Source organism: Boleophthalmus pectinirostris, unplaced genomic scaffold, assembly GCF_026225935.1.
Source record: "Boleophthalmus pectinirostris isolate CB_2022bp ecotype Guang Dong unplaced genomic scaffold, ASM2622593v1 HiC_scaffold_15, whole genome shotgun sequence".
NCBI lineage: Eukaryota > Metazoa > Chordata > Actinopteri > Gobiiformes > Gobiidae > Boleophthalmus > Boleophthalmus pectinirostris.
In genome coordinates, this window is record NW_026571070.1 from 35,520,818 (window position 1) to 35,545,807 (window position 24,990).

At 41.5% G+C, this 24,990-nt stretch overlaps 1 protein-coding gene and 1 pseudogene across 1 annotated transcript; one reads left to right on the forward strand and one right to left on the reverse strand.

Moving 5' to 3' along the window:
* Nucleotides 1-259: 259 nt before the first annotated feature.
* On the reverse strand, nt 260-24,238 carry acp5b (acid phosphatase 5b, tartrate resistant). The gene is made up of 6 exons (XM_020940730.2): nt 24,034-24,238; nt 21,877-22,067; nt 20,384-20,511; nt 10,721-10,912; nt 5,736-5,883; nt 260-1,695 (listed from the first exon to the last, which is right to left on the reverse strand). Exons 1-6 carry the CDS (start codon nt 24,095-24,097, stop codon nt 1,453-1,455), a joined length of 966 nt encoding a protein of 321 aa, XP_020796389.1. The 5' UTR covers nt 24,098-24,238; the 3' UTR covers nt 260-1,452.
* On the forward strand, nt 6,219-6,685 carry LOC110174629 (NADH dehydrogenase [ubiquinone] iron-sulfur protein 4, mitochondrial-like; annotated as a pseudogene).
* Nucleotides 24,239-24,990: the final 752 nt, after the last annotated feature.

The window sequence follows — 24,990 nt, forward strand, 5'->3', positions numbered from 1 at the left end:
TCTAAGGAGTCTAAAGTGTTTTTGTTTGTTTGTTTGTTTGTATATTTTGGTATTAGATTTGGTATTGAATATCGAATTTGAAATGTTAGTATTGTGAAAACACTACTTAGATCAGGTATTATTAAATCAACAATGTCTTAATATACTTTAAATACTTTAAAGCCATAATTCATATCTAGTGGAAGGCCTCCCCCTGGTGGCCATTCAGAAAACCTTTAACTATTTGTACAAGCATTACATAAAACTATGAGATGATTGATACACAACAATGTATTTTTATCTTCAAGTTAATTAAAAATATATTTATGACAGCACAATGATGTATTAGTATTATTATTAAAAGGAAATGAATATCAAGAAACAACATAATTGTAACATGCACATTTTTAAAACCATTTGAGCTTTTGAAAATGAACCTCAGTCAGTTTGCTGCGGTGTGAATGAACAGTGCTGTGGGAGTTACAAACAGGACAGTATCTGCAAAATGACATAAATTATAATATTTCATATTCAAAGAATACAGATACTTGACAGAGTAGACATTTTGCAAAAGTGCAAAAGTATTTATGCCCATATTTAAAGGCGCACTCTGGAATCTTTCTGGTGAATTCAAGGGCATACTGGCAATCTGTGCAATCTGGAAAAGTCCAGAACAGCTGCCTGGTGTAGCAACCGTCAGCCATACAGCAGCGGGCTGTAATACCACAGTAATAAAAGCCCCTCCATAGAGCTGTTTTTTGGTCCCAGCACATCCCTGTTATTGTGTGAGAATCAGGAACTGCACATTAACACATGCTAGGTGCTGTTAGCTTTACTGTGACAGGCATCTGGTCTCTGAGTGAAAAGTGCTTCTAAACTCATTGTGATAAAAAATATTTAAAATTAACTTGTTCTGTTTGTGACATTTTAAGGCTGTAAAAAATCAGATACAGTGTGTTAATGCTCTACTGCGGAACATTACAGGTAAAGAAAATATATGTATTTGCAGAGAGGTTACATTGTGAACCTATATTGACTCTTGTGAGCTTTTAGCCATGTTATAATGTTACCGCCTCAGAAACAGACCTGGACTTTCACCTTGTGACCTCATGCAGTTACAGTTTACAGATGAACAGCTCCTTTTACCTTTAGTTCAGAAGAGATTGACAACTCCAGGGCTGTAATTATCCAAATAATTTCAGTGAAGGTGTATGGAGTTTAAAAACACAGTAGAGCACTTCTTGTATTACCACATGACATCACAAGGTGGAACAGACTGTTTTCTGTTTGAGAGAAGTATTCAGCCTAAATGTGCAGGTTTATGAATGAAACAAGACACTGTTTGTGATGAGGAAACAGCATTATAACAGAGATGAGAAAACAGAGTAATACATAATAAAGACAGGAACAGATTATAGCAGAATCTACACGTCACATTTCCCTGAGCGTGCTTCTTTGCTTGGGTTGCTGGTTCTATTCCCAGCGGTGCGAGGGCAGCTGGGTCTGATACACGCACTTCCCGTCCGTCTGCGTGAAGCTGACCGTCATGTGACCTGGGTGGAGCTGGAAGTAGGCCACACCCCCTTTGGTTTGATTGACAGGGCTGGAGAAGAGCTGCCAGGCCTGGGGCACGCTGCTCCTGTGGGCAGTGTTTTGGTCAGATAACACACCGGTGCCGCTGACCACGTATGCCGCCCCGTCATCTTCAAGGATGAACTGAAAATACACAGAGAGGACAGCAGTACATTAGGCTCATTTAACCCACTTTTAAACAGCACCGGTATTTCATAATATATTATTTTATGGGTTTATACTTTGTTAGTTTCTGATCTGTGTTATAATGTAGTTCCCTCATCACAAACAGACCTGGACTTGGGTTTTGTTTCATTCACACATGTTTAACACACAAACCTGCACATTTAGGATGACTTCTCCTCTCTGTTCCACCTTGTGATGTCATGTAGTAATTAGAGCCCGACCGATATATCGGTTGGCCGATATTATCTTTAGGCATATCGGCTATCGGCCGATATGCTTGCTGATAGGGGCCGATATTTCACGTGGGCATGTTATATTTCGTTATAAAGCTTAGACTCTCTACATTCTGTTCATTTAATCCAATTTACAGACAGATAAATGTCCTAATATGTGGCTCCACATCAGTATTTATCTACGGAGTCATTTGTGTGTGTGTCCTGAACACACCACAGAGTCGTGTCACTCACGTGTGTTTGTTTACACCTGCAGACACAGATCCAAACACTGAGATGATATTCTTTTTACGGACAATCGGTTTGAGTCTGGATTAAAAGGACATTTATTAGTTTGTGATGTGAGGAGGAGCCTGTATGAACGGTGAGTGTTGGAAATATGTCGACTCTGAAGCTAGTTTTTGTCATTTGTTATGGGTTAGCTGCTGTAGCTCACGCACATAAACAGACTGTTTTCTATTGGTCTGTTCTAAAGTGATTATATTGGCCGTATATTTGCTACTGGACCTGCACTGATATGTAAATGAGCTGTGAATAGAGGTGTGAATTATGACATTTGCGCATATAATTAATTACCGCGGCGCGCACGTATTTACGTCTAAAGGCTAATAGCGCAACTTTCTTTACTAGTTATGGGTCCGTCGCGAACGAAATGACTCTTAGAACCGGCTCGTTGAAGGGAACGACGGGAGCCTGATCCTTATTGGGAGTCGTGTTTTCTCTTTCTCTCATTTTTTTTCTCTTCACGCCACGTGATTCGTGGTTTGACAGCAGCAGCGGCTAAAAACGAAACTTTGAGAAATTTGCGTGTACGTAGGATTAAAAAAAAAAAAAAAAAGCATATTTGACTGTAGTTTAGCATAAAATAAATAAGTCCCGGTTTAGTCCTTTTTCAGTCCTGGTTTAGACCTGGTTCAGTCCTGATTCAGTCCTGCTTTAGACGTGCTTTAGTCCTGCTTGCAACAAAACAATCTGAAGAGTCGCTTGGGAGCCAAAAGAACCAGCAGCTTTTAGTGAGCCGAGCCAAAAGAGCCGGTTCTCTAAAAAGAACTGGAATACCCATCACTAGTGTCTAGAATGTGATGCAAAAATGCCATTAAGCCAACCTACTGTCTGTAAATATGATGTAAAGAGGCAGAATAACAATAAATGTTGCCTAAATAAACCCAGTTTAAAATCCACCAGAGCCAAACCTAAGTTTTTTAAACAATTCAACATTTACAGTGAATTTTTACATCACTAAATATATCGGTGATTATATCGGCTATCGGCAGCTCCAACTCCCATTATATCGGTTTCATATCGGCCACAGCAAAATCCATATCGGTCGGGCTCTAGTAGTAATATAGTGTTTTAAACTCCATACACCTTTACTAGAATCATTTAGATCTAAATCTCTGCAGACCTAAAGGTAAAGGTAGCTTTTAACTTGAAAACTACTACTTGATGACATCACAAGGTGCAACAGAACATTTTGAGCATTGGAGATAGACTAATAATAAAGGGTTACTCAAACAACTGTTTTTGAGGAGTCAATTTTGCATATATAGGACTTTAAAATGAACTGTATGTAGTCTGCACTTATTAGGTTAGAAAAAAGTAAGACTCCCAGAGCCTTAACCTGCAGATAGAGACATCCGAGTTTGTCTCATTCTCTTTGTGTGGGATACAGGCCACGCCTCATGTGAAAGCTCATAAAACCTAAATTCAAAGTTTGATCCTTAAAATAAAGTATATGGAAGTTTTGTATCTGTAGTTTATGTTGCTCTGAGGAGGGAGGCCGTTAAGATGAGGTGAAAACAGGAGCTGCTCACTTCAGAACATGTGTAGGGAGGTCTGTTTAGGTGTGTGTACAATCCCTCAGTCGTCCAGCTAGAATCCATGGCAAAGGAGAAATTCAATTTGTTGAGTGGACAAACGTTTATTTTGGTCGGAAACATTTCGCAGCTCATCCAAGCTGCTTCTTCAGTTCTGGTCAGATGCTGGAGGACACTGCCTTAAATCTGCCTGCAGGGAGGAGCTAACTACACTGAAACTACTCTGAAACTAACACCCTACTTGTTTACAGTTTCGAGAGAACATTATGGGGAGTCAGGTCAGGGCCAGAGGTCATTATGGGCCTGAATGTTTATGCTAATATGAAACCACACTCACACGAACAGGCCTAGCTACCTAACAGAAACTATAAACAAGTAGGGTGTTAGTTTTAGAGTAATTTCAGTGTAGTTAGCTCCTCCCTGCAGACAGAGTGTCCTCCAGCATTCTGACCAGAACTGAAGAAGCAACTTGGATGAGCTGAAAAGTGTATTCAACCTAAATAAACGTTTGTCCAGTTGACTGAGTGAATTTCTCCTTTGCCGTCTGTTTAGGAGAGAAAACACAGTCAAAGGATCCAGACACTGGGCTGTAAATGACACTTTAGTGCTATTATTATTATTATTATTATTATTATTATTAATTATACATCATCCACTGTTTGTGTTTAACAGAAGATGTGTGTGTAGCATATCTAAAAGGTGTATGCAAGGGACAAAGGGGTGGAGTTGGTGTAGGTATAGGGCTAGAAACAGAAGGCTAGGCTGCGGCTCTCTGGGAGGTAGGGAAGCAGTAAAAAAACCACAAGAAACTGCAGAGCTATGGTTGGTGCTATATATTGAAAGTGAAGAGAAATATATACAATATTTACAATATTCCCAATAATCTGCAGATTTTCCAAGTCTGGTTAATACATTTGAAACAATACGAAAACAACAGTAGCGAATAAGTCACTTTGTTAGTGTCCTTATCATTGTCCATAAACAAAATGTGAAATTTAATGTCCACAATTCGTGTTCATGTGTCCATATAGTCTTTTAGGGGGTGCATGTGTGTAATTATCCATACGCGCGTTGAATAGGTGAAATGCGGGAGCGGACAGGCTGCAACAGCCCCTACCCGACCGTAGAAGCTGTTTGAAGTATCGTGAGTTGTAGGCAAAGTTCCTGGGTTCAGCTCGCCATCGGAATGTTTTTTTCAACCGGAATCACCTGGCCAATTCCCTTGTGTTATCATTTTATACGCTCTTTTCGGCATCGGATAGTAGCGGTAAGGGCTCCTGCGCAGCCGTCCAGTCTCGCCTCACTCCCGGGTGTGTATGGAGGGAGGGGAGCAGGTGACTTATTGAAAGCGTGAGCGCGATGCGTTTAGTGACCGGTCGCGGTTGGAATATTCGCTATTGACGGTAGATTTGTATATTTTAACCTGGGTTGCATGTGCATTGCCCAAGGACACAACAGTAATTTGAGTGAACATAATTAGCAAATCACAAAGGCTGCAGTGTTTGATCATTTTCACCACAAACCACACGATCTCCTGTCCTGTCTCACTCTGCGTAAAAGCTGCTCACCCTCTAGTTTAGATATGTACAAACATGCTCTGAAATGTGGTTCTTGTATTAGTTTGTCATTTAAGTTTCAGTCTTTCTATCAATTTGTGAATGTGAACTTTGAATAGAATCTTATTATTAAACTATAATATGACAAAAATCAAAAATCACAATTATTTTTCACAAATCGTTCAGCACTAATCTTCATGGAGACAAGCAGAATACGAATCCTCCATCTGAAAAGTGACATACTGCACTTTTAAATAAGAATAATACACAATAGTACATTTCAGTCAGCTCAAGCGCCTTTAATAGCAGAGTTTTGAAAGAAGATAGTACATTAGTCATATAATCTAACTGATAGTAGAGCGTCTGTAGTTTAAGGCAGGGTGTGGTAGTACCTGCAGGTTGTGGTCGTGTCCGCTCAGGTAGGCACTGACCCTGTACTTCTTGAGCAGAGGTCTGAGTCTGTCCCTGAGGCAGGCGGTGGGGCCATGGTGCCCGATGGACCACACCGGGTAGTGCCCAGCCACCAACACAAACTCTGACCTGAACGAAAACAGACAACAGTTCTCAGAGTCCAAAGCACTGCATGTTATAGTACAGACAACAGAAGCATACTGTAGAGCTGAATTAAAGTCTTATTGAAAAATACCTAGCTGCAGGGTTAACGGAGGGTTGTGAATGTTATAGGTTAATAAAGGAAGAAAGAGTACAAAGAAATCCCCAGACAGGGAGAACATGCAAACTGCAAAATGGAGAAGAAACAGTATGATATCTGTGGGTATCTCTTTAGTTATCTTTCTAAACATTACATAAATGGCGTTAGTGTATTTTATAGATTAGTATGAAATATAAACAACTAAGTATGATCGAAAACAAATATGGCATCCTCAGTGTCACTTTTAGGCTTGGGACGTTTATCTGTCCTAAAAGTGTCTTCAAAATGGTCTTTGAATCCTCTCAGGTCCACAAGCACATCAACATCAAGGCTGGTGGAAAAACAAGGACAAGACACAAAACTTATTACTGTTAATGAGAAAATGGACATAATAATGTTGAGAGGCTTGGCCAGAAGAGCACATCAAAACACGCAGAGCTTTGTTCCAGCAAAGACAGCAATGCAGTGAGGAATCAACAACACCAAGAAGTGGAAAATGGACTTTGTCATGAGAGAGCGCAGGACTCTAACATGGTGCTACATTTCTCTTTCAAGGAAGACGCCATTGCATTTGCTGAGAAAAATGGTTGCCGCTATGAAGTAACAGAGAAGAGGAGCGCCAAGCCCTGAGTGAAATCCTATGAGGCAAACTTCTCGTGGGACAAGAGAACACGGAGCTCTGCCCAATAGAGTGAAGTATTCCAAAGTTATAGAATACCTCATTTTATATGTGTAGATCTGATGTGTTACGTGGTCAGCATCCACTTTTTGTTCGGTTATCAGGAAGTGTAGATAAGCATGCTAGTTGTTAGTTTTACTGCAAACCTCAATTTATAAACTCATCATGGTGAATTAATCAGGATGCTCAGGATAAGGTAACTGAGGAAGAACTTCAGACCACTGCAAACTAGTTCTGTTTTTAAGACAGGAAAAACAAGCTCAGTGTCTTTAAAAAACAGATCCTAATGATAACTCTGCACTCTAGTACTGACTGTGTAGTACTGACTGTGTAGTAGTGACTGTGTAGTACTGGCTGTGTAGTACTGGCTGTGTAGTACTAGCTGTGTAGTAGTGATTGTGTCGTAGTGATTATGTAGTAGTGACTGTGTAGTACTGACTGTGTAGTATTAGCTGTGTAGTAGTGATTGTGTAGTAGTGACTGTGTAGTACTGGCTGTGTAGTACTAGCTGTGTAGCAGTGACTGTGAAGTAGTGACTGTGTAGTACTGACTATGTAGTACTGACTGTGTAGTAGTGACTGTGTAGTACTGACTGTGTAGTACTGACTGTGTAGTACTGACTGTGTAGTAGTGACGGTGTAGTACTGACTGTGTAGTAGTGACTGTGTAGTACTGACTGTGTAGTACTGACTGTGTAGTAGTGACTGTGTAGTAGTGACTGTGTAGTACTGACTGTGTAGTAGTGACTGTGTAGTACTGACTGTGTAGTACTGTGACTGTGTAGTAGTGAGTACTGTGTGTAGTACTGACTGTGTAGTAGTGTAGTACTGACTGTGTAGTACTGACTGTGTAGTAGTGACTGTGTAGTACTGACTGTGTAGTAGTGACTGTGTAGTACTGACTGTGTAGTAGTGTGACTGTGTACTGTGTACTGACTGTGTAGTACTGACTGTGTAGTACTGTGACTGTGTAGTAGTGAGTGTACTGTGTAGTACTGACTGTGTAGTAGTGACTGGTGTAGTAGTACTGACTGTGTAGTAACTGTGTAGTAGTGACTGTGTAGTACTGACTGTGTACTGACTGTAGTACTGACTGTGTAGTAGTGTGTAGTAACTGACTGTGTAGTAGTACTGACTGTGTAGTACTGACTGTGTAGTAGTGACTGTGTAGTACTGTGTAGTACTGACTGTGTAGTACTGACTGTGTAGTAGTGACTGTGTAGTAACTGACTGTGAAGTACTGACTGTGTAGTACTGACTGTGTACTGTGTAGTACTGTGTAGTACTGACTGTAGTAGTACTGTGTAGTACTGACTGTGTAGTAGTGACTGTGTAGTACTGACTGTGTAGTAGTGACTGTGTAGTAGTGACTGTGTAGTACTGACTGTGTAGTACTGTGTAGTAGTGACTGTAGTACTGTACTGTGTAGTACTGACTGTGTAGTACTGACTGTGTAGTACTGACTGTGTAGTACTGACTGTGTAGTACTGACTGTGTAGTACTGTGACTGTGTAGTACTGTGTAGTACTGACTGTGTAGTAGTGACTGTGTAGTACTGACTGTGTAGTAGTGACTGTGTAGTACTGTGTAGTACTGTGTGTAGTAGTGACGGTGTAGTACTGACTGTGTAGTACTGACTGTGTAGTACTGACTGTGTAGTACTGACTGTGTAGTAGTGATGGTGTAGTAGTGACTGTGTAGTACTGACTGTGTAGTAGTGACTGTAGTGACTGTGTAGTACTGACTGTGTAGTAGTGACTGTGTAGTACTGACTGTGTAGTAGTGACGGTGTAGTACTGACTGTGTAGTAGTGACTGTGTAGTACTGACTGTGTAGTACTGACTGTGTAGTAGTGACTGTGCAGTAGTGACTGTGTAGTACTGACTGTGTAGTAGTGACTGTGTAGTAGTGACTGTGTAGTACTGACTGTGTAGTACTGACTGTGTAGTAGTGAGTGACTGTGTAGTACTGACTGTGTAGTACTGTGTAGTAGTGACTGTGTAGTAGTGACTGTGTAGTAGTGACTGTGTAGTACTGACTGTGTAGTAGTGACTGTGTAGTAGTGACTGTGTAGTACTGACTGTGTAGTACCAACTGTGTAGTAGTGACTGTGTAGTACTGACTGTGTAGTAGTGACTGTGTAGTAGTGACTGGGTAGTACTGACTGTGTAGTACTGACTGTGTAGTAGTGACTGTGTAGTAGTGACTGTGTAGTACTGACTGTGTAGTACTGACTGTGTAGTAGTGACTGTGTAGTAGTGACTGTGTAGTAGTGACTGTGTAGTAGTGACTGTGTAGTAGTGACTGTGTAGTACTGACTGTGTAGTAGTGACTGTGTAGTAGTGACTGTGTAGTACTGACTGTGTAGTACTGACTGTGTAGTAGTAACTGTGTAGTACTGACTGTGTAGTACTGACTGTGTAGTACTGACTGTGTAGTAGTGACTGTGTAGTACTGACTGTGTAGTAGTGACTGTGTAGTAGTGACTGTGTATTAGTGACTGTGTAGTACTGACTGTGTAGTAGTGACTGTGTACTGTGTAGTCTGACTGTGTAGTACTGTGTAGTACTGACTGTGTAGTACTGACTGTGTAGTAGTACTGACTGTGTGTAGTACTGACTGTGTAGTAGTACTGTGTAGTACTGTGTAGTAGTGACTGTGTAGTGTACTGACTGTGTAGTAGTGACTGTGTAGTAGTGACTGTGTAGTGACTGTGTAGTAGTGACTGTGTAGTGTGACTGTGTAGTAGTGACTGTGTAGTCGTGACTGTGTAGTAGTGTGACTGTGTAGTACTGACTGTGTAGTAGTGACTGTGTAGTACTGACTGTGTAGTACTGACTGTGTAGTAACTGTGTACTGTGTAGTAGACTGTGTAGTACTGACTGTAGTAGTGTGTACTGACTGTAGTAGACTGTGTAGTAGTGACTGTGTAGTAGTGACTGTGTAGTGACTGTGTAGTGACTGTAGTATGACTGTGTAGTGACTGTGTAGTCGTGACTGTGTAGTACTGACTGTGTAGTAGTGACTGTGTAGTAGTGACTGTGTAGTACTGACTGTGTAGTAGTGACTGTGTAGTAGTGACTGTGTAGTACTGACTGTGTAGTACTGACTGTGTAGTAGTGACGGTGTAGTACTGACTGTGTAGTAGTGACTGTGTAGTACTGACTGTGTAGTAGTGACGGTGTAGTACTGACTGTGTAGTACTGACTGTGTAGTAGTGACTGTGTAGTAGTGACTGTGTAGTAGTGACTGTGTAGTACTGACTGTGTAGTACTGACTGTGTAGTAGTGACTGTGTAGTACTGACTGTGTAGTAGTGACTGTGTAGTAGTGACTGTGTAGTAGTGACTGTAGTACTGACTGTGTAGTACTGACTGTGTAGTAGTGACGGTGTAGTACTGACTGTGTAGTACTGACTGTGTAGTAGTGACTGTGTAGTAGTGACTGTGTAGTAGTGACCTGAATGTCATTGAATGTCCAGAGTTGTGTCTGGAGGAGCATCTCACTTTTTATTGACCAAATCTTCATTTCTTTATTGAGGTTTAGGTTTAGGTTTATTAACCCAGAGCTCTAAAACTGTTACCTCCTGTTGTTTCTGACGCGGGGGACGCGGTGGACCTAGAACAGCACTAGGACTCTTTTTCTAATACCTATCCCAGAAGGCACAAGACAGCGCCCCCTGCAGGCTTATTTTAAATGTGTGTGTACAGTGAAACTTATGAAGCACGTAGCACCCTCTTCTCCTAGAGTCACCCAAACACCAGTCCTGAGGGTGCCACCATAAGAACTCTATAAAACAAATGCATACATCCAATAACCAGTCTATGTCTGTCACTCTCCTCTCTCCCTCACCCTCTCATCCTCTCTCCCTCTCTCTGTCTCTCAGGACGTACATCCATCCCACTTAATCAAATCATTTCATTTAGACTGTTCAGAGTGAGAAAGCTTGTGTGCAGACTGTGTAGAGGGTCTGTCATCCACTTGGCCCTGCGTACCTGCCCAAACCTGTGTAATAGTAACTGTGTAGTAGTGACTGTGTAGTACAGACCGTGTACTCTGCAGGCTGCTCTGGATCCAGTCCCACTGCTTCTCTGCCGCTTGGGGGTCTTCGGGGCCCTGGGGCTGCTCCTGGTCCCACGTGTTTCCACAGAGCGTCACTGTGTCGATCATCAGGACAGTGAGAGACGTGTTAGAGCCGGGGACGGAGAAGTCCAGAGAGTAGTACAGGCTGGGGTAATTCCTGTAACACAAGTTACACATATGAGGTGTATCGATGGAGTATTAGTCGACCAAAAGTTATATTAATTGACTAACAGTCTCCCCATGGTAACAGCGTGGTTGGCTGCTTTTGGGGCTACCTGGCTCAAACTGACTCATAATATTTATACACTTGCTTCGAACCAGAACCAAACATGATTGTCCACCGCATTTGTTTATTGTTGTTGTTTATTTGTGTATTTATGTAAAATGAAACTCATTGGACACAAGGCATAGTGTTCTCCTTTGGTGTTCTGGTTGGCAAAACGATGCTCTGAGAACCAAGCATGTCTGAAGAACGTCTTCTTTTTAGGCATTTGCTTTTGTTCAACACAGTTTCAAACACTGCTATCACAGCATCACATGTGCAGTACAGGCGGGGATTTGTGGTGATCCACGCAACGGTGGCGGCCGAGGGTCTGAAATGAGGATAAAATGTCAAAATTGAGGACGCATAACAGAGGTCCGGACAGAAGGCTCTAAAACAGGACTGTCCGACCGAATTACGGACGAATGATCACCCTAATGTAACTGTAATGACCATGTAATGTGTATTATTGTATTAATATTATTATTTATTATCCAATGAATTCTTTTGAATGTGAATTAAAGCTGTCATGTAAACGGGACATACTGTTGTGTCCGTCGGTAACAGGAGTTTTAGATCATATTTAAAGTCTGTGTGGATATTAGATCCATACACTGTCTGCGTCACTCTGACAGACTGTCTGCGTCACTCTTACTGACTGTATAGAACGTGCCAAGACGCCAGCGTGCTTATGTCAGTGCGCACGTGCGCGCGATGTTATTTTTATTGCTACGTGCATCTTTCAAACATTGCAATCTTTGCAAACTTTGCTCGAGACCAGAAAGTGCGCTCTTGAACTTGCTCTGAACATTTCTACGGACACCAGCCTCATCTGTGGGATATTTCTACACAGACAGCTTCAAACCGTCCCCTGACTCGGACTCCAGGACTCGCGGGAGGAAAAAGCACAGGTTTGTGATATATTTGACTCGGTACAAACGTCAGTAACGCGCCTTACAAAGCTTTGTAAACTGGGATTGAAATGGCGGCTTTTTCGTTTTTCTTCATACAAATTCACCAAAATCACCGCGATATCAGCTGCAATGAAACGCCGGAGGGGCACCCGAGTAGGTTTAGTCCCGGTTTAGTCCTCGTTTAGACCTGGTTTAGTCCTGTTTTAGACCTGTTTTAGACCTGGTTCAGTGCTGGTTTAGTCCTGGTTTAGTTCTGGTTCAGTCCTGGTTTAGTTCTGGTTCAGCTCTTCTTTGGTCCCGGTTTAGTCCTGGTTTAGTCCTGGTTCAGTGCTGGTTCAGTGCTGGTTCAATCCTGGTTGAGTCCTGGTTGAGTCCTGGTTTAGTCCTGGTTTAGTCCTGGTTCAGTGCTGGTTCAGTGCTGGTTCAATCCTGGTTGAGTCCTGGTTGAGTCCTGGTTGAGTCCTGGTTGAGTCCTGGTTTAGTCCTGGTTTAGTCCTGGTTTAGTTCTGGTTCAGTCCTGGTTTACACCTGGTTCACTTCTGGTTTAGTCCTGGTTCAGTCCTGGTTCAGTCCATATATGGTACAAAAGTTGGGCATCTTGGCACAGTTATTACAGGTGAGAGGAAGTGAAAAGTACTGCAGTAGTCATGTCATGTTTTACATTTTAAATGCAGTAATATTGTAATGTAACGAATTACAACAAGTCATACATCCACATTACAGTTTTGAAGTCACTTGTCCAACAGTTTTTTTTTTACCCCACTGAAAATTCCTTAAAGTAGCGTCATTTATAATACAGTGAGATTCCTGAACATAGACAAAATCAGATTTAAACTGTTTGGCAAAAATAAAAAAAACGTTGCGTTTGGTGTTATTTCACAAACCCCCATCACGGAGAAAGAAGATAGAAAGATTCAAGATTAAAGTAGTAACTTTAATGAACAGAGGTAAACAAAAGAGAATGCTCTAAGTAAACCCTTAGACTCGCTCAAAGTACCTGCTCTCTGCTTTTTTCATTCATAGATATGCATTTTTCTATTAGAGGCAAATTGAAAAAAATTTAATAAGGCTCTAAATCAGTCACTAACAACAGTCATATCTTCATAAGAGAATACAGTTGAACGTGAGAACATGAAGCACCAAACCAGAGGTCCTCTTCTGTGGAACCCACGTTAATAGTCACTTTTTTGATTCAAGGAGACAGTGCAGAACCACTGATGAATCCTCTTTCTATCTTTAAGTGGTGCATCTTGTTAGTTCTGGTGTCTGACACAAATATTTCTTCACACAGGTCTGCGTGAGCCAAGACCCAATAGTGCTCCTGGCCCCCGGGCCTTCAGGCCCCCAGACCTCCAAACCTCCACATCTACAGACCTGCACATCTACAGCACAGGACATCACATCTCACTCTAAATCACAAACAGACACTAACACACACACCCACAAACTCACACAAACACACACTAACACCAGCACACTCACACAAACACACAAAGATTCACACACAAACACACTCACAAAAGCACAGAAACAAACACACACCTTATACACACAAACACAGACAAAATATAGACAATGGCTCAACATGTTTCCCCCTGCAGCTTTTATGTTTCCACCCGCAGCTCCAACGTTCCCGCCCACAGCTCCGGTGTCCCCGCCTGCAGCTCCGGTGTTCCCACCCGCAGCAGATCTGGTGTTCCCACCCGCAGCAGATCTGGTGTTCCCACCCGCAGCAGATCTGGTGTTCCCACACGCAGCAGCGTCGGCGTTGTACCCCAACGATGTGGTCATGTCCTGGGTGGATGACGACATCTCCCTGCCTTCAGCTTCAGCGTGGTACCCTAATTATATCGTCATGTCCTCCCCTGACGATGTCGTGTCTGCTCCTGCTACGCCCCTGTCTGCTCCTTCTGGCCTGTCCCTGCGCGCTCCCGTCTCTTCTCCTGCTCCTCAATGTGTCCCTCCTCCTCGTCTAAACTCTCTCTTCTCTCCTCCTCCTCCTCTTAAGCCTTTCCTGGATCCTCTCGCCGGGAGCCCCAAGCCCTCTACACCTCCTCCTACTGTTTCCCTCCTTGCTGCTCCTCCTTTGCTCAGCCCTACCTCTTCTGGTCTGTCTCTCCCTGCTCCTGCTTAACGCCGCTCTGCTCCTCCTATTAGGTACTCCCGTGCTGTTACTCGTGTGCGTCTGAGGTACAGCCCTGCTGCTCCTGCCACACCTCCGCCTGCTGCTCCTGCCACGCCCCTGCCTTCTGCTCTTCTTGTTTCTGTTGCTTCAGCTTGCAGATCTTTCTTGTCTTGGGTTTTGTCTTTTCTGAAGCACTAGTCCTTCCTTCTCCCTCTACTTTCTCTCTATCTCTCACTTCTCCTTTTCTCTCTCTCCTGCTTCTGTTTCTCCCTCCCTCTTCTCTCTCCCCCCTCACTCTCTCTTTGGCTCCCTTTCCCTTATCTCTCTCTCTCTTTCTTTCTCTCTCCCTCCCTCTCTCTCTCTATCTCCCACCCTCTCTCTCACTCTTTCTCTCTGTCTCCCTCTGTCTCTCCCTCTCTTCTTCTCTCTAACCCTCTCACTCTCCCTCTCTCTCTCTTCCTCTCTGTCTCTCTCTCCCTCTCTTCTTCTCCTCTCTAACCCTCTCTCTCTTTCTCTCTCTCCCCCTCTCGCTCTCTGTCTTTCCCTCTTGCTCTCCCTTTCTCTCCCTCCCTCTCTCTCTTCCTCTCTCTTATTCTCTCTAACCCTCTCTCTCTTTCTCTCTCTCCCCCTCTCTCTCTCTCTCTCCCTCCCTCTCTCTCTTCTTTCTAACCCTCTCTCTCTTTCCCTGACTCTCTTTCTCCCTCCGTCCCTTCCTCTCTCTCCCTCTCTCTCTGTCTCTCCCTCTCTTTTTCTCTCTAACCCTCTCTCTCCCTCCCTCCCTCTCTGTCTCTCCCTTTCCCTCCCTCTCTGTCTCTCTCTCTTCTTTTCTCTCTTTCTCTTTCCTCCCGTCCTGTCCGGTCCTGTCATCTCCTTTTTCCTCCCCTCCTTGAGTCGTCACCTTACCGTGGTGGAGGGGTTTTGGAGCCTGAATGATCCCAGGAGCCGTGCTGCTGGGGGACGGCTCACACCAAGAACGGCTCTCTCTCTCTCATCTTTCTGCTTCTCTCTCTCTTCCTCTCTCTACTTCTTTCTTTCTTGCTCTTTTCTCTCTCCTTCTGTTTCTTCCTCCTTCTCTCCCCTTCTCCTCCTCCTCCTCTCCACTCTTCACACGTCCAGAACAAGAAACGACAAAATCCGGCTTGGTGTTTGCAGTTTGACGGAGAGCGAGAGACCCTCTGCCATAAATAAAATCTGAAACTGGACTTGGTGATTTTCATTTTTCATTCACGTGAAAATGAAATTTGAAGCATGTGGGCGAGAAAAGAACAGTAACATGAATCTGATATCAATTAAAAAAAGTGTAGAAGGTCCAGGTTTAGTCCTGGTTTAGACCTGGTTCAGTCCTGGTTTAGATCTGGTTTAGACCTGGTTTAGTCCTGGTTTAGTCCTGGTTTAGACCTGGTTTAGACCTGGTTTAGTCCTGGTTAGGGTGACTACTGGTATGACTCTGAAAATTAGGACACTTTGGCCCAAAAGTGAGGACACTACCGGAACTCGCTGGGAGGGACGGGAGGCAACCACAGAGCACAACAAAATGTCTAAAAACAGCTCTATACAAGCACTTGTCACTATTATCATTATTATCATCATTATTCTGATTCTATTATTGTTTATTATTATATTACATTAGTATTATGATGATCATTTTCACACTTCTTATTCTTCATCAGTTTCAAGACAAACAACATGATTGTGTGTGGCACACACAGGCCACATGATGAACACAACAGCATTTTCGAGTCATGGATTTATTTGAGGAACATACTTGCATCGCTACAGGTTTTTCTGTCATACAGACCACAAAATGTAAATGTTCTTTTGGTTGCTGATGGGGCAAAAAAAAAAAAAAGAGGTTGAAGATGAGTACGCAGCACTGCTAGTATTCTCCATGTGGAGTTGTGTGTGCATGTCTCTAACAGCCAGACTCTCTTGGGGCTTCGCTCACTGATTCTGCAGATATTCGCCATGTTTTTCAGGCTCCTGTGATATGTTTTCCTTTTTTTCCAACCAAAGAACCAAACGCTTCTGCCCGGATGATTTGCACGACCTCGGAACCAGCCGCGGTCCACGGCACAGAAGACAGAAGCAGCCCGCCCGGACCTGCAGTCCACAGCGCATTCTCGCTTTCCTCACACAGAACCAGAGCACAGAGGACTGCAAGAAACTGTTTGGACCCAGTCCTTTAGCACAGAGGAGTGATGTGTGAACGAGAGCAAGGAGTGATTGTGATAGTGATTGTATCCACTCTGTAGTTATAATCTCTGAACCCCATGGATCATCATGTTATAATTTGCACCTTTTAATAATATTGAAGTCTGCTGATTTCCGTGTTAGAAACCTGTGTTGTTCAATGGGAGCTGTGTCGTTGTAAACGTCACGACAACAAAACACCGCAGGCTGTGGAACCTCCTATGGAGAGGTGCACATCACATTAGAGCAGAGCATTTTTTAATATTTAGACCAAAAGTATTGTGTAGCCACACAATGCTGCCGAATCCTATGTGTATCACAGATTAAGAAAATTAAATTGGCGAAAGAAGTGTGTATGTCACAGTGGACGTGCGCTGGTGGAGCTGAAAACGAGGGTTGATCTGCAAAATGTCATCTTGAAAATAAAGATGACTCAAACATGTACGAATCACTCTAAATACAACTTCAGAGGGTCACGGAGTTCATAAATAAAGCAGTTATCCTGCTTCAATTGAACTGTGAGACATTTTTCGCAGTATTTCTGTAGCAATATAGTGTCCTTCAGGTCTATACTTTGTGAGTAGTGTTGTGAGGTTGTAGTATTTGTAGTATTTGTAGTGGTACAGTATCATCTGTGACATCTGTGAGAGGTTGTAGTATTTGCACTATTTGTGTTTTTCTGGTTGTACAGTACCTCTGTGCAAGATGTTGGGAGTGTTGGGAGTATTTGGAGTATTTGGAGTAGTACAGTACCATCTGTGTGAGAGGTTGGAGTATCTGTAGTATGTAATATTTGCAGTATTTGTAGTAGTACAGTACCATCTGTGTGAGAGGTTGGAGTATTTGTAGTATTTGTAGTATGTAGTATTTGTAGTAGTACAGTACCATCTGTGTGAGAGGTTGGAGTATTTGTGAGTATGTAGTATTTGTAGTACCATCTGTGTGAGAGGTTGGAGTATTTGTAGTATTTGTAGTAGTACAGTACCATCTGTATGAGAGGTTGGAGTATTTGTGAGTATGTAGTATTTGTAGTATTTGTAGTAGCACAGTACCACCTGTGTGAGAGGTTGGAGTATTTGTGAGTATGTAGTATTTGTAGTATTTGTAGTAGCACAGTACCATCTGTATGAGAGGTTGGAGTATTTGTGAGTATGTAGTATTTGTAGTATTTGTAGTATTTGTAGTAGTACCATGTGTGTGAGAGGTTGGAGTATTTGTGAGTATGTAGTATTTGTAGTATGTAGTATTTGTAGTATTTGTAGTATTTGTAGTATTTGTAGTAGTACCATCTGTGTGAGAGGTCGAAGTATTTGTAGTATTTGTAGTATTTGTAGTAGTACAGTACCATCTGTATGAGAGGTTGGAGTATTTGTGAGTATGTAGTATTTGTAGTATTTGTAGTAGCACAGTACCATCTGTGTAAGAGGTTGGAGTATTTGTGAGTATGTAGTATTTGTAGTATTTGTAGTAGCACAGTACCATCTGTATGAGAGGTTGGAGTATTTGTGAGTATGTAGTATTTGTAGTATTTGTAGTATTTGTAGTATTTGTAGTAATACCATCTGTGTGAGAGGTTGGAGTATTTGTGACTATGTAGTATTTGTAGTATGTAGTATTTGTAGTATTTGTAGTAGTACCATCTGTGTGAGAGGTTGAAGTATTTGTAGTATTTGTAGTAGTACAGTACCATCTGTATGAGAGGTTGGAGTATTTGTGAGTATGTAGTATTTGTAGTAGCACAGTACCATCTGTGTGAGAGGTTGGAGTATTTGTGAGTATGTAGTATTTGTAGTATTTGTAGTAGCACAGTACCATTTGTGTGAGAGGTTGGAGTATTTGTGAGTATGTAGTATTTGTAGTATTTGTAGTAGCACAGTACCATCTGTATGAGAGGTTGGAGTATTTGTGAGTATGTAGTATTTGTAGTATTTGTAGTATTTGTAGTAGTACCATCTGTGTGAGAGGTTGGAGTATTTGTAGTATTTGTAGTAGTACAGTACCATGTGTGTGAGAGGTTGGAGTATTTGTGAGTATGTAGTATTTGTAGTATGTAGTATTTGTAGTATTTGTAGTAGTACCATCTGTGTGAGAGGTTGAAGTATCTGTAGTATTTGTAGTATTTGTAGTAGTACAGTACCATCTGTATGAGAGGTTGGAGTATTTGTGAGTATGTAGTATTTGTAGTATTTGTAGTAGCACAGTACCATCTGTGTGAGAGGTTGGAGTATTTGTGAGTATGTAGTATTTGTAGTATTTGTAGTAGCACAGTACCATCTGTATGAGAGGTTGGAGTATTTGTGAGTATGTAGTATTTGTAGTATTTGTAGTAGTACCATCTGTGTGAGAGGTTGGAGTATTTGTAGTATTTGTAGTAGTACAGTACCATGTGTGTGAGAGGTTGGAGTATTTGTGAGTATGTAGTATTTGTAGTAGTACCATCTGTGTGAGAGGTTGAAGTATTTGTAGTATTTGTAGTATTTGTAGTAGTACAGTACCATCTGTATGAGAGGTTGGAGTATTTGTGAGTATGTAGTATTTGTAGTATTTGTAGTAGCACAGTACCATCTGTGTGAGAGGTTGGAGTATTTGTGAGTATATAGTATTTGTAGTATTTGTAGTATTTGTAGTAGTACCATCTGTGTGAGAGGTTGGAGTATTTGTGAGTATGTAGTATTTGTGGTATTTGTAGTATTTGTAATATTTGTAGTAGTACCATCTGTGTGAGAGGTTGGAGTATTTGTAGTATTTGTAGTAGTACAGTACCATGTGTGTGAGAGGTTGGAGTATTTGTGAGTATGTAGTATTTGGAGTATGTAGTATTTGTAGTATTTGTAGTAGTACCATCTGTGTGAGAGGTTGAAGTATTTGTAGTATTTGTAGTATCTGTAGTAGTACAGTACCATCTGTATGAGAGGTTGGAGTATTTGTGAGTATGTAGTATTTGTAGTATTTGTAGTAGTACCATCTGTGTGAGAGGTTGGAGTATTTGTAGTATTTGTAGTAGCACAGTACCATCTGTATGAGAGGTTGGAGTATTTGTGAGTATGTAGTATTTGTAGTATTTGTAGTAGTACCATCTGTGTGAGAGGTTGGAGTATTTGTGAGTATGTAGTATTTGTAGTATTTGTAGTAGTACCATCTGTGTGAGAGGTTGGAGTATTTGTGAGTATGTAGTATTTGTAGTATTTGTAGTAGTACCATCTGTGTGAGAGGTTGGAGTATTTGTGAGTATGTAGTATTTGTAGTATTTGTAGTAGTACCGTCTGTGTGAGAGGTTGGAGTATTTGTGAGTATGTAGTATTTGTAGTATTTGTAGTAGTACCGTCTGTGTGAGAGGTTGGAGTATTTGTGAGTATGTAGTATTTGTAGTATTTGTAGTAGTACCGTCTATGTGAGAGGTTGGAGTATTTGTGAGTATGGAGTATTTGTAGTATTTGTAGTATTTGTAGTAGTACCGTCTGTGTGAGAGGTTGGAGTATTTGTGAGTATGTAGTATTTGTAGTATTTGTAGTATTTGTAGTAGTACCGTCTGTGTGAGAGGTTGGAGTATTTGTGAGTATGTAGTATTTGTAGTAGTACCATCTGTGTGAGAGGTTGGGGTATTTGTGAGTATGTAGTATTTGTAGTAGAACCATCTGTGTGAGAGGTTGGAGTATTTATGAGTATGTAGTAGTTGTAGTATTTGTAGTAGTACCATCTGTGTGAGAGGTTGGAGTATTTGTGAGTATGTAGTATTTGTAGTATTTGTAGTATTTGTAGTAGTACCATCTGTGTGAGAGGTTGGAGTATTTGTGAGTATGTAGTATTTGTAGTATTTGTAGTAGTACCGTCTGTGTGAGAGGTTGGAGTATTTGTGAGTATGTAGTATTTGTAGTATTTGTAGTAGTACCATCTGTGTGAGAGGTTGGAGTATTTGTGAGTATGTAGTATTTGTAGTATTTGTAGTAGAACCATCTGTGTGAGAGGTTGGAGTATTTGTGAGTATGTAGTATTTGTAGTATTTGTAGTAGTACCGTCTGTGTGAGAGGTTGGAGTATTTGTGAGTATGTAGTATTTGTAGTATTTGTAGTAGAACCATCTGTGTGAGAGGTTGGAGTATTTATGAGTATGTAGTATTTGTAGTATTTGTAGTAGTACCATCTGTGTGAGAGGTTGGAGTACTGGATCTGTGCAGACACGTTGCCTCTGTGGTCGTGGTTCCCGGACACCAGGTACCAGGGCACGTCCAGCAGGGGGCGCTGGTGGTACACACTCTCAAAGGTTTGCTGTGGAGCACACGATACACAAAATACTCTGAGCTTTAAGACATGATGCTGTTTACCTCCTCAAAAACACACCTGCACTTGTGTTTGTTTCATTTACACACGTTGGAGTAACTCTTTATTATTAGTCTGTCTACACCTCCAAAACTCTAAAAGCTCTGCTCCACCTTATGATGTCATGTAGTGGTAGTTTTCAAGTGAACAACTCTTTTTACTTAAGGTGTGTGGAGTTTAAAAAACGATCTGATAAAAAAAACAAAAAAAACACACACATTGAGGGACAGGAGGACACTGGACAAACTGCTCTCCATCATGGACACTCCTGCTCATGCACTGCACCATACTATAGAGAGACAGATAATAATCCCTACAACTGTACAACAACTCACCCACTGCACCATACTATAGAGAGACAGATAATAATCCCTACAACTGTACAACAACTCACCCACTGCACCAGACTATAGAGCAGGGAGTCAAACTCATTTTGGTCCAGGGGCCGTATCCAGCCTACTTTAATCTTAAAGGGGCCACATCAGAAAACTCATGTCATATAAACCCCAAAACAGCAATAAGTTAAAATATTTGTGCAGAGAAACACAAATCTATTACAGAAATCTTTTTTAATTGACAAACTCTTTCTTTTACAAAATATTATAATATTATGAAAAAAATGCTATTTCAACACAATGTTTTAACATTATCTTGTTTGCAAATAGGAACAAGTCCATTTTTGTTGTAAAATTTGTTGTAATACTCCCTACAACTGTACAACTCACCCTTATGTAACAGATAATACTCCCTACAACTGTATAACATATACCTTTGTATATGTGCGTGTGCTTGTGTGTGTGTGTATGTATAAATGTATGTGTGTGTGTGTATATGTGTGTGCATGTGTATGTGTGTGTGTGTGTGTATGTGTAAATGTGTCTGTATGTGTGTATATGTGTATGTGTGCTTGTGTGTGTGTGTATGTATAAATGTATGTGTGTGTGTGCATGTGTATGTGTAAATGTACGTGTGTGTGTGTGTGTGTGTGTATGTGTAAATGTGTCTGTATGTGTGTATATGTGTATGTGTGCTTTTGTGTGTGTGTAGGTGTAAATGTACATGTGTATGCGTGTATGTGTTTATGTGTGCGTGTGTGTGCGTGTGCAGTCTGACCTTAAAGTGGGGGTCCTGTACGTTCTTGACCCCTTCGTATATGTGTGTGCATTGTGTGTGTGTGTATGTGTAAATGTATATGTGTGTGTGTATGTATGTGTGCTTGCGTGTGTGTGTAGGTGTAAATGTACATGTGTATGTGTGTATGTGTGCGTGTGTATGCGTGTATGTGTGTGTATGTGTGCATGTGTGCAGTCTGACCTTAAAGCGGGGGTCCTGTACGTTCTTGACCCCTTCGAAGTAGAAGTGGTCCCCCAGACTCAGGATGAAGTCCAGGCCTGGCTCTTGGCTCAGTCTGTTCAGCTCTGCAGCCACAGTGGCCTGGAACAGGCTGTGGTACGGGGGCAAGGGGAAACCGCCCCAGTCCGCAAACACCGCGAAGCTGAGGGAGCCTGCTCGAGGAGGAGACGGGGTCAGGGGAGGGTACAGGGTCAAAGGTCAACGTTCTGGTCAGAGAGAGGACGACACTCAAGCCGTACACAGGCTATGTGGGAATCAAACCTAAGACTTTTCTGTGAGGCTAACTGGCCTGTGGTAAATAAACACGAGTGAAGAGTGGAGACAAAATCAGAGCTCCAAATGAAACTGGATGAGTCTGGATGAAATGAATAATTCTTAAAGTTTCTGTACCTGATTTTTACTGCGTTCCAAACCTGAAAAACAGAATTAGTTTCTTCGAAACTGTTTTCAGTGCTGAGTTATTCTTAATTTACCTTATGCATCCGAAGTATTCAACGTGAAGACTACAAGTGCTTTTCACAACTTTCAGCGGCTAGAACGAACAACAACTAACATGCAAACACATACTTCCTTATTATGGGACAGTAAGACTTATTTTGACTTCAAGAGCTGCTAAGATTTACTCAAATGCATGGAAAAAAAATTATTTAAAAAGACCCATGTCTACCAAAAATCTATGTCCTATCTTTATGTTAACATACTTTACTAAACTTTTCTTTGGGAGCTTTCTTGCTGTCATCCTCTTCACTTCGCAAACAGGAAGTAAACAGCTCTGGTCATGTGACAATTTACAGTAAACATGCAACACTGCACATATTTCATTGAGACCCTTTACTATTCCAGTATCTGCTGGAAATGCATTGATAGATCATTTAGTAATATTTTTATAGCCTTAGAAATGAAACTGGCCACTATTGTGACCAGTGGGATTAAATGGGTCAAAAAAAAGTTGCACATGGATTCTCATTGTGGCGGCTAACCTCTAGATCTGACCTGTCACCTGCCTGTCTCCATGGAGAAGTTTTAATTCCAGACAGTGGAACGTTCCACGAAAAGCAGCCTACTCAGACTGGTGATGTCATACTCCCAAATGGGGTCAGAGCCAGATTTCCCTGTTGATCACATTGTACTTTATTATGAACTCTCCAAAAGGTAAAAGCAGAAATGTTGAACCTGATCATGTCTATTAGTGACAAGAGCCATGAACTCACTGTATGACAACACAAATCTGCATTTGAACAAGATTCATTTCACTGTCCAATCTGTATTAAATATAATGTGCCTGTACAATGTTGTGATGTCACCTGAAGTCTAGCAATAACATCTCATGGAGACAAGCAGGTGGTGGAACTTCCACCAGAAAATGTCCATAGCTCACTTTATACAATTCCTAATGTGTCCTCACAAACCTTTTCCCCAGTGCCTCACTCTGTGTGGGTGTGTATGTGTACACTCTAGTACACAAGTGCACAGCTCTGAACCTGCTGTACTGCATTACTGATCACAACGGTTTACTGCTTTTATCAGAGTAACAGGAGCGCGTGACTAGCCTCTACGAGCCTCTACCAGCCACTGTTTCCTATTTCAGACTTAAAGGTACAGTATGGAACTTTCTGAAGGTGGTACATCATTTGAATGATTTCATGAAAATAGAAAGTTAAAACCATACTCCTAAACATTCTCCATAGAGATAGATATGTTTTATACCATACTGTGGAACAATCCCCATGGAAACCAGAAGAAAGTCTCCCTCCTCCAGAGCAAAGAAGAGTTAGGTTTGTGGAAATGCAAGCTCACTCACAGTAAGGAAGCAAGTTTATTAAAAAAAATTATAATTCAGTGCAATAAACCAAAAGTTCCATTCTGTGTCTTTAACATGGTATGTAAAACCCAGAGGAAGTTAAATTCAAAACAGAATCCTGTAGTTGAGTGGTTCTCAAACGTAGCAGCAGATCTAAACCCAAACTGAATCAGATAAGACTCTTCTAGATAATGATTAACGCAAAGTTGGACAAAAACATCACTAGATTTCTCTCTAAATTAAACAAATGTTCAACATACACCTGAGGCACCCCATAGTAGTAGTAGTAGTAGTAGGCTTAGTAGTAGTAGTAGTACCTGGTTGTGCAGTATGTCCCAGGATCCAGCAGCAGGTCTGGAGCAGGAGCAGACCTCTCCACATGGTTTCAGTACTACACTTCAGAGTAATTGCAGGAGTTGTAGTAGTAGGAGGAGCAGTAGTAGTAGCAGTAGTACTAGCAGTAGTGATAGTACAAAGTGAAAGCAGGCAGTTGAGCTCAGGGGTTGTTGCAGTCTGAGTACTTCCTCCTTGTGGGCAACGTCACCAGTACTGGGAAATACTGCAGTCTGACCTGTCAATCAAACACAATGAGAGTCTAACTTTGGTAATGAAAAAGCACCGTAATGACTCTTTATTTAAAACTGACTTTTGTGAGCTTTAAGCTGTTTCATTATGTTGTTTCCATCTTCAAAAACAAGCCTGGACATGTGTTTTGTTTCATTCATAAATTTTTGAGTAACCCTTTATTATTAGTCTGTCTTCATCTCCAAAGCTCAAAGTGCTCTTTTCTACCTTGTGATGTCATGAAGTGGTAGTTTTCAAGTGAACAGCTCCTTTTACCTTTTGTTCAGTAGAGATTGGCAATTCCAGGCTGAAATTATCCAAATGATTTTAGTGAAGTTGATTTGAAGTTTAACTATACTGTGAAGCACATCCTGTATTATCACATGACATCACAAGGTGGAACAGTGTTTTCCGTCTGATACTAAAACTCAGTCTATATAGGATTTGTGCGAATAAAACAAAACAACTCTAGATCTGTTTGTGATGAGGAAACAACATTCAGATGATCAGAAAATAGTGTAATATGAAGCCTAACATAACTGTTTTATTTATTCCAAATTGTGAATACCTCGTCAGACCACATGCAACTGTAGATTGTGTCCATCAAAAAGCCCAAGCTGCTCCTCCCATCTGCAGCTGGACAGCCCCAGTGTGATGGTGGAGGGACCTACACCAGGCCCATGGGTCCAGATGAGTTTCCTCTGCAGAAG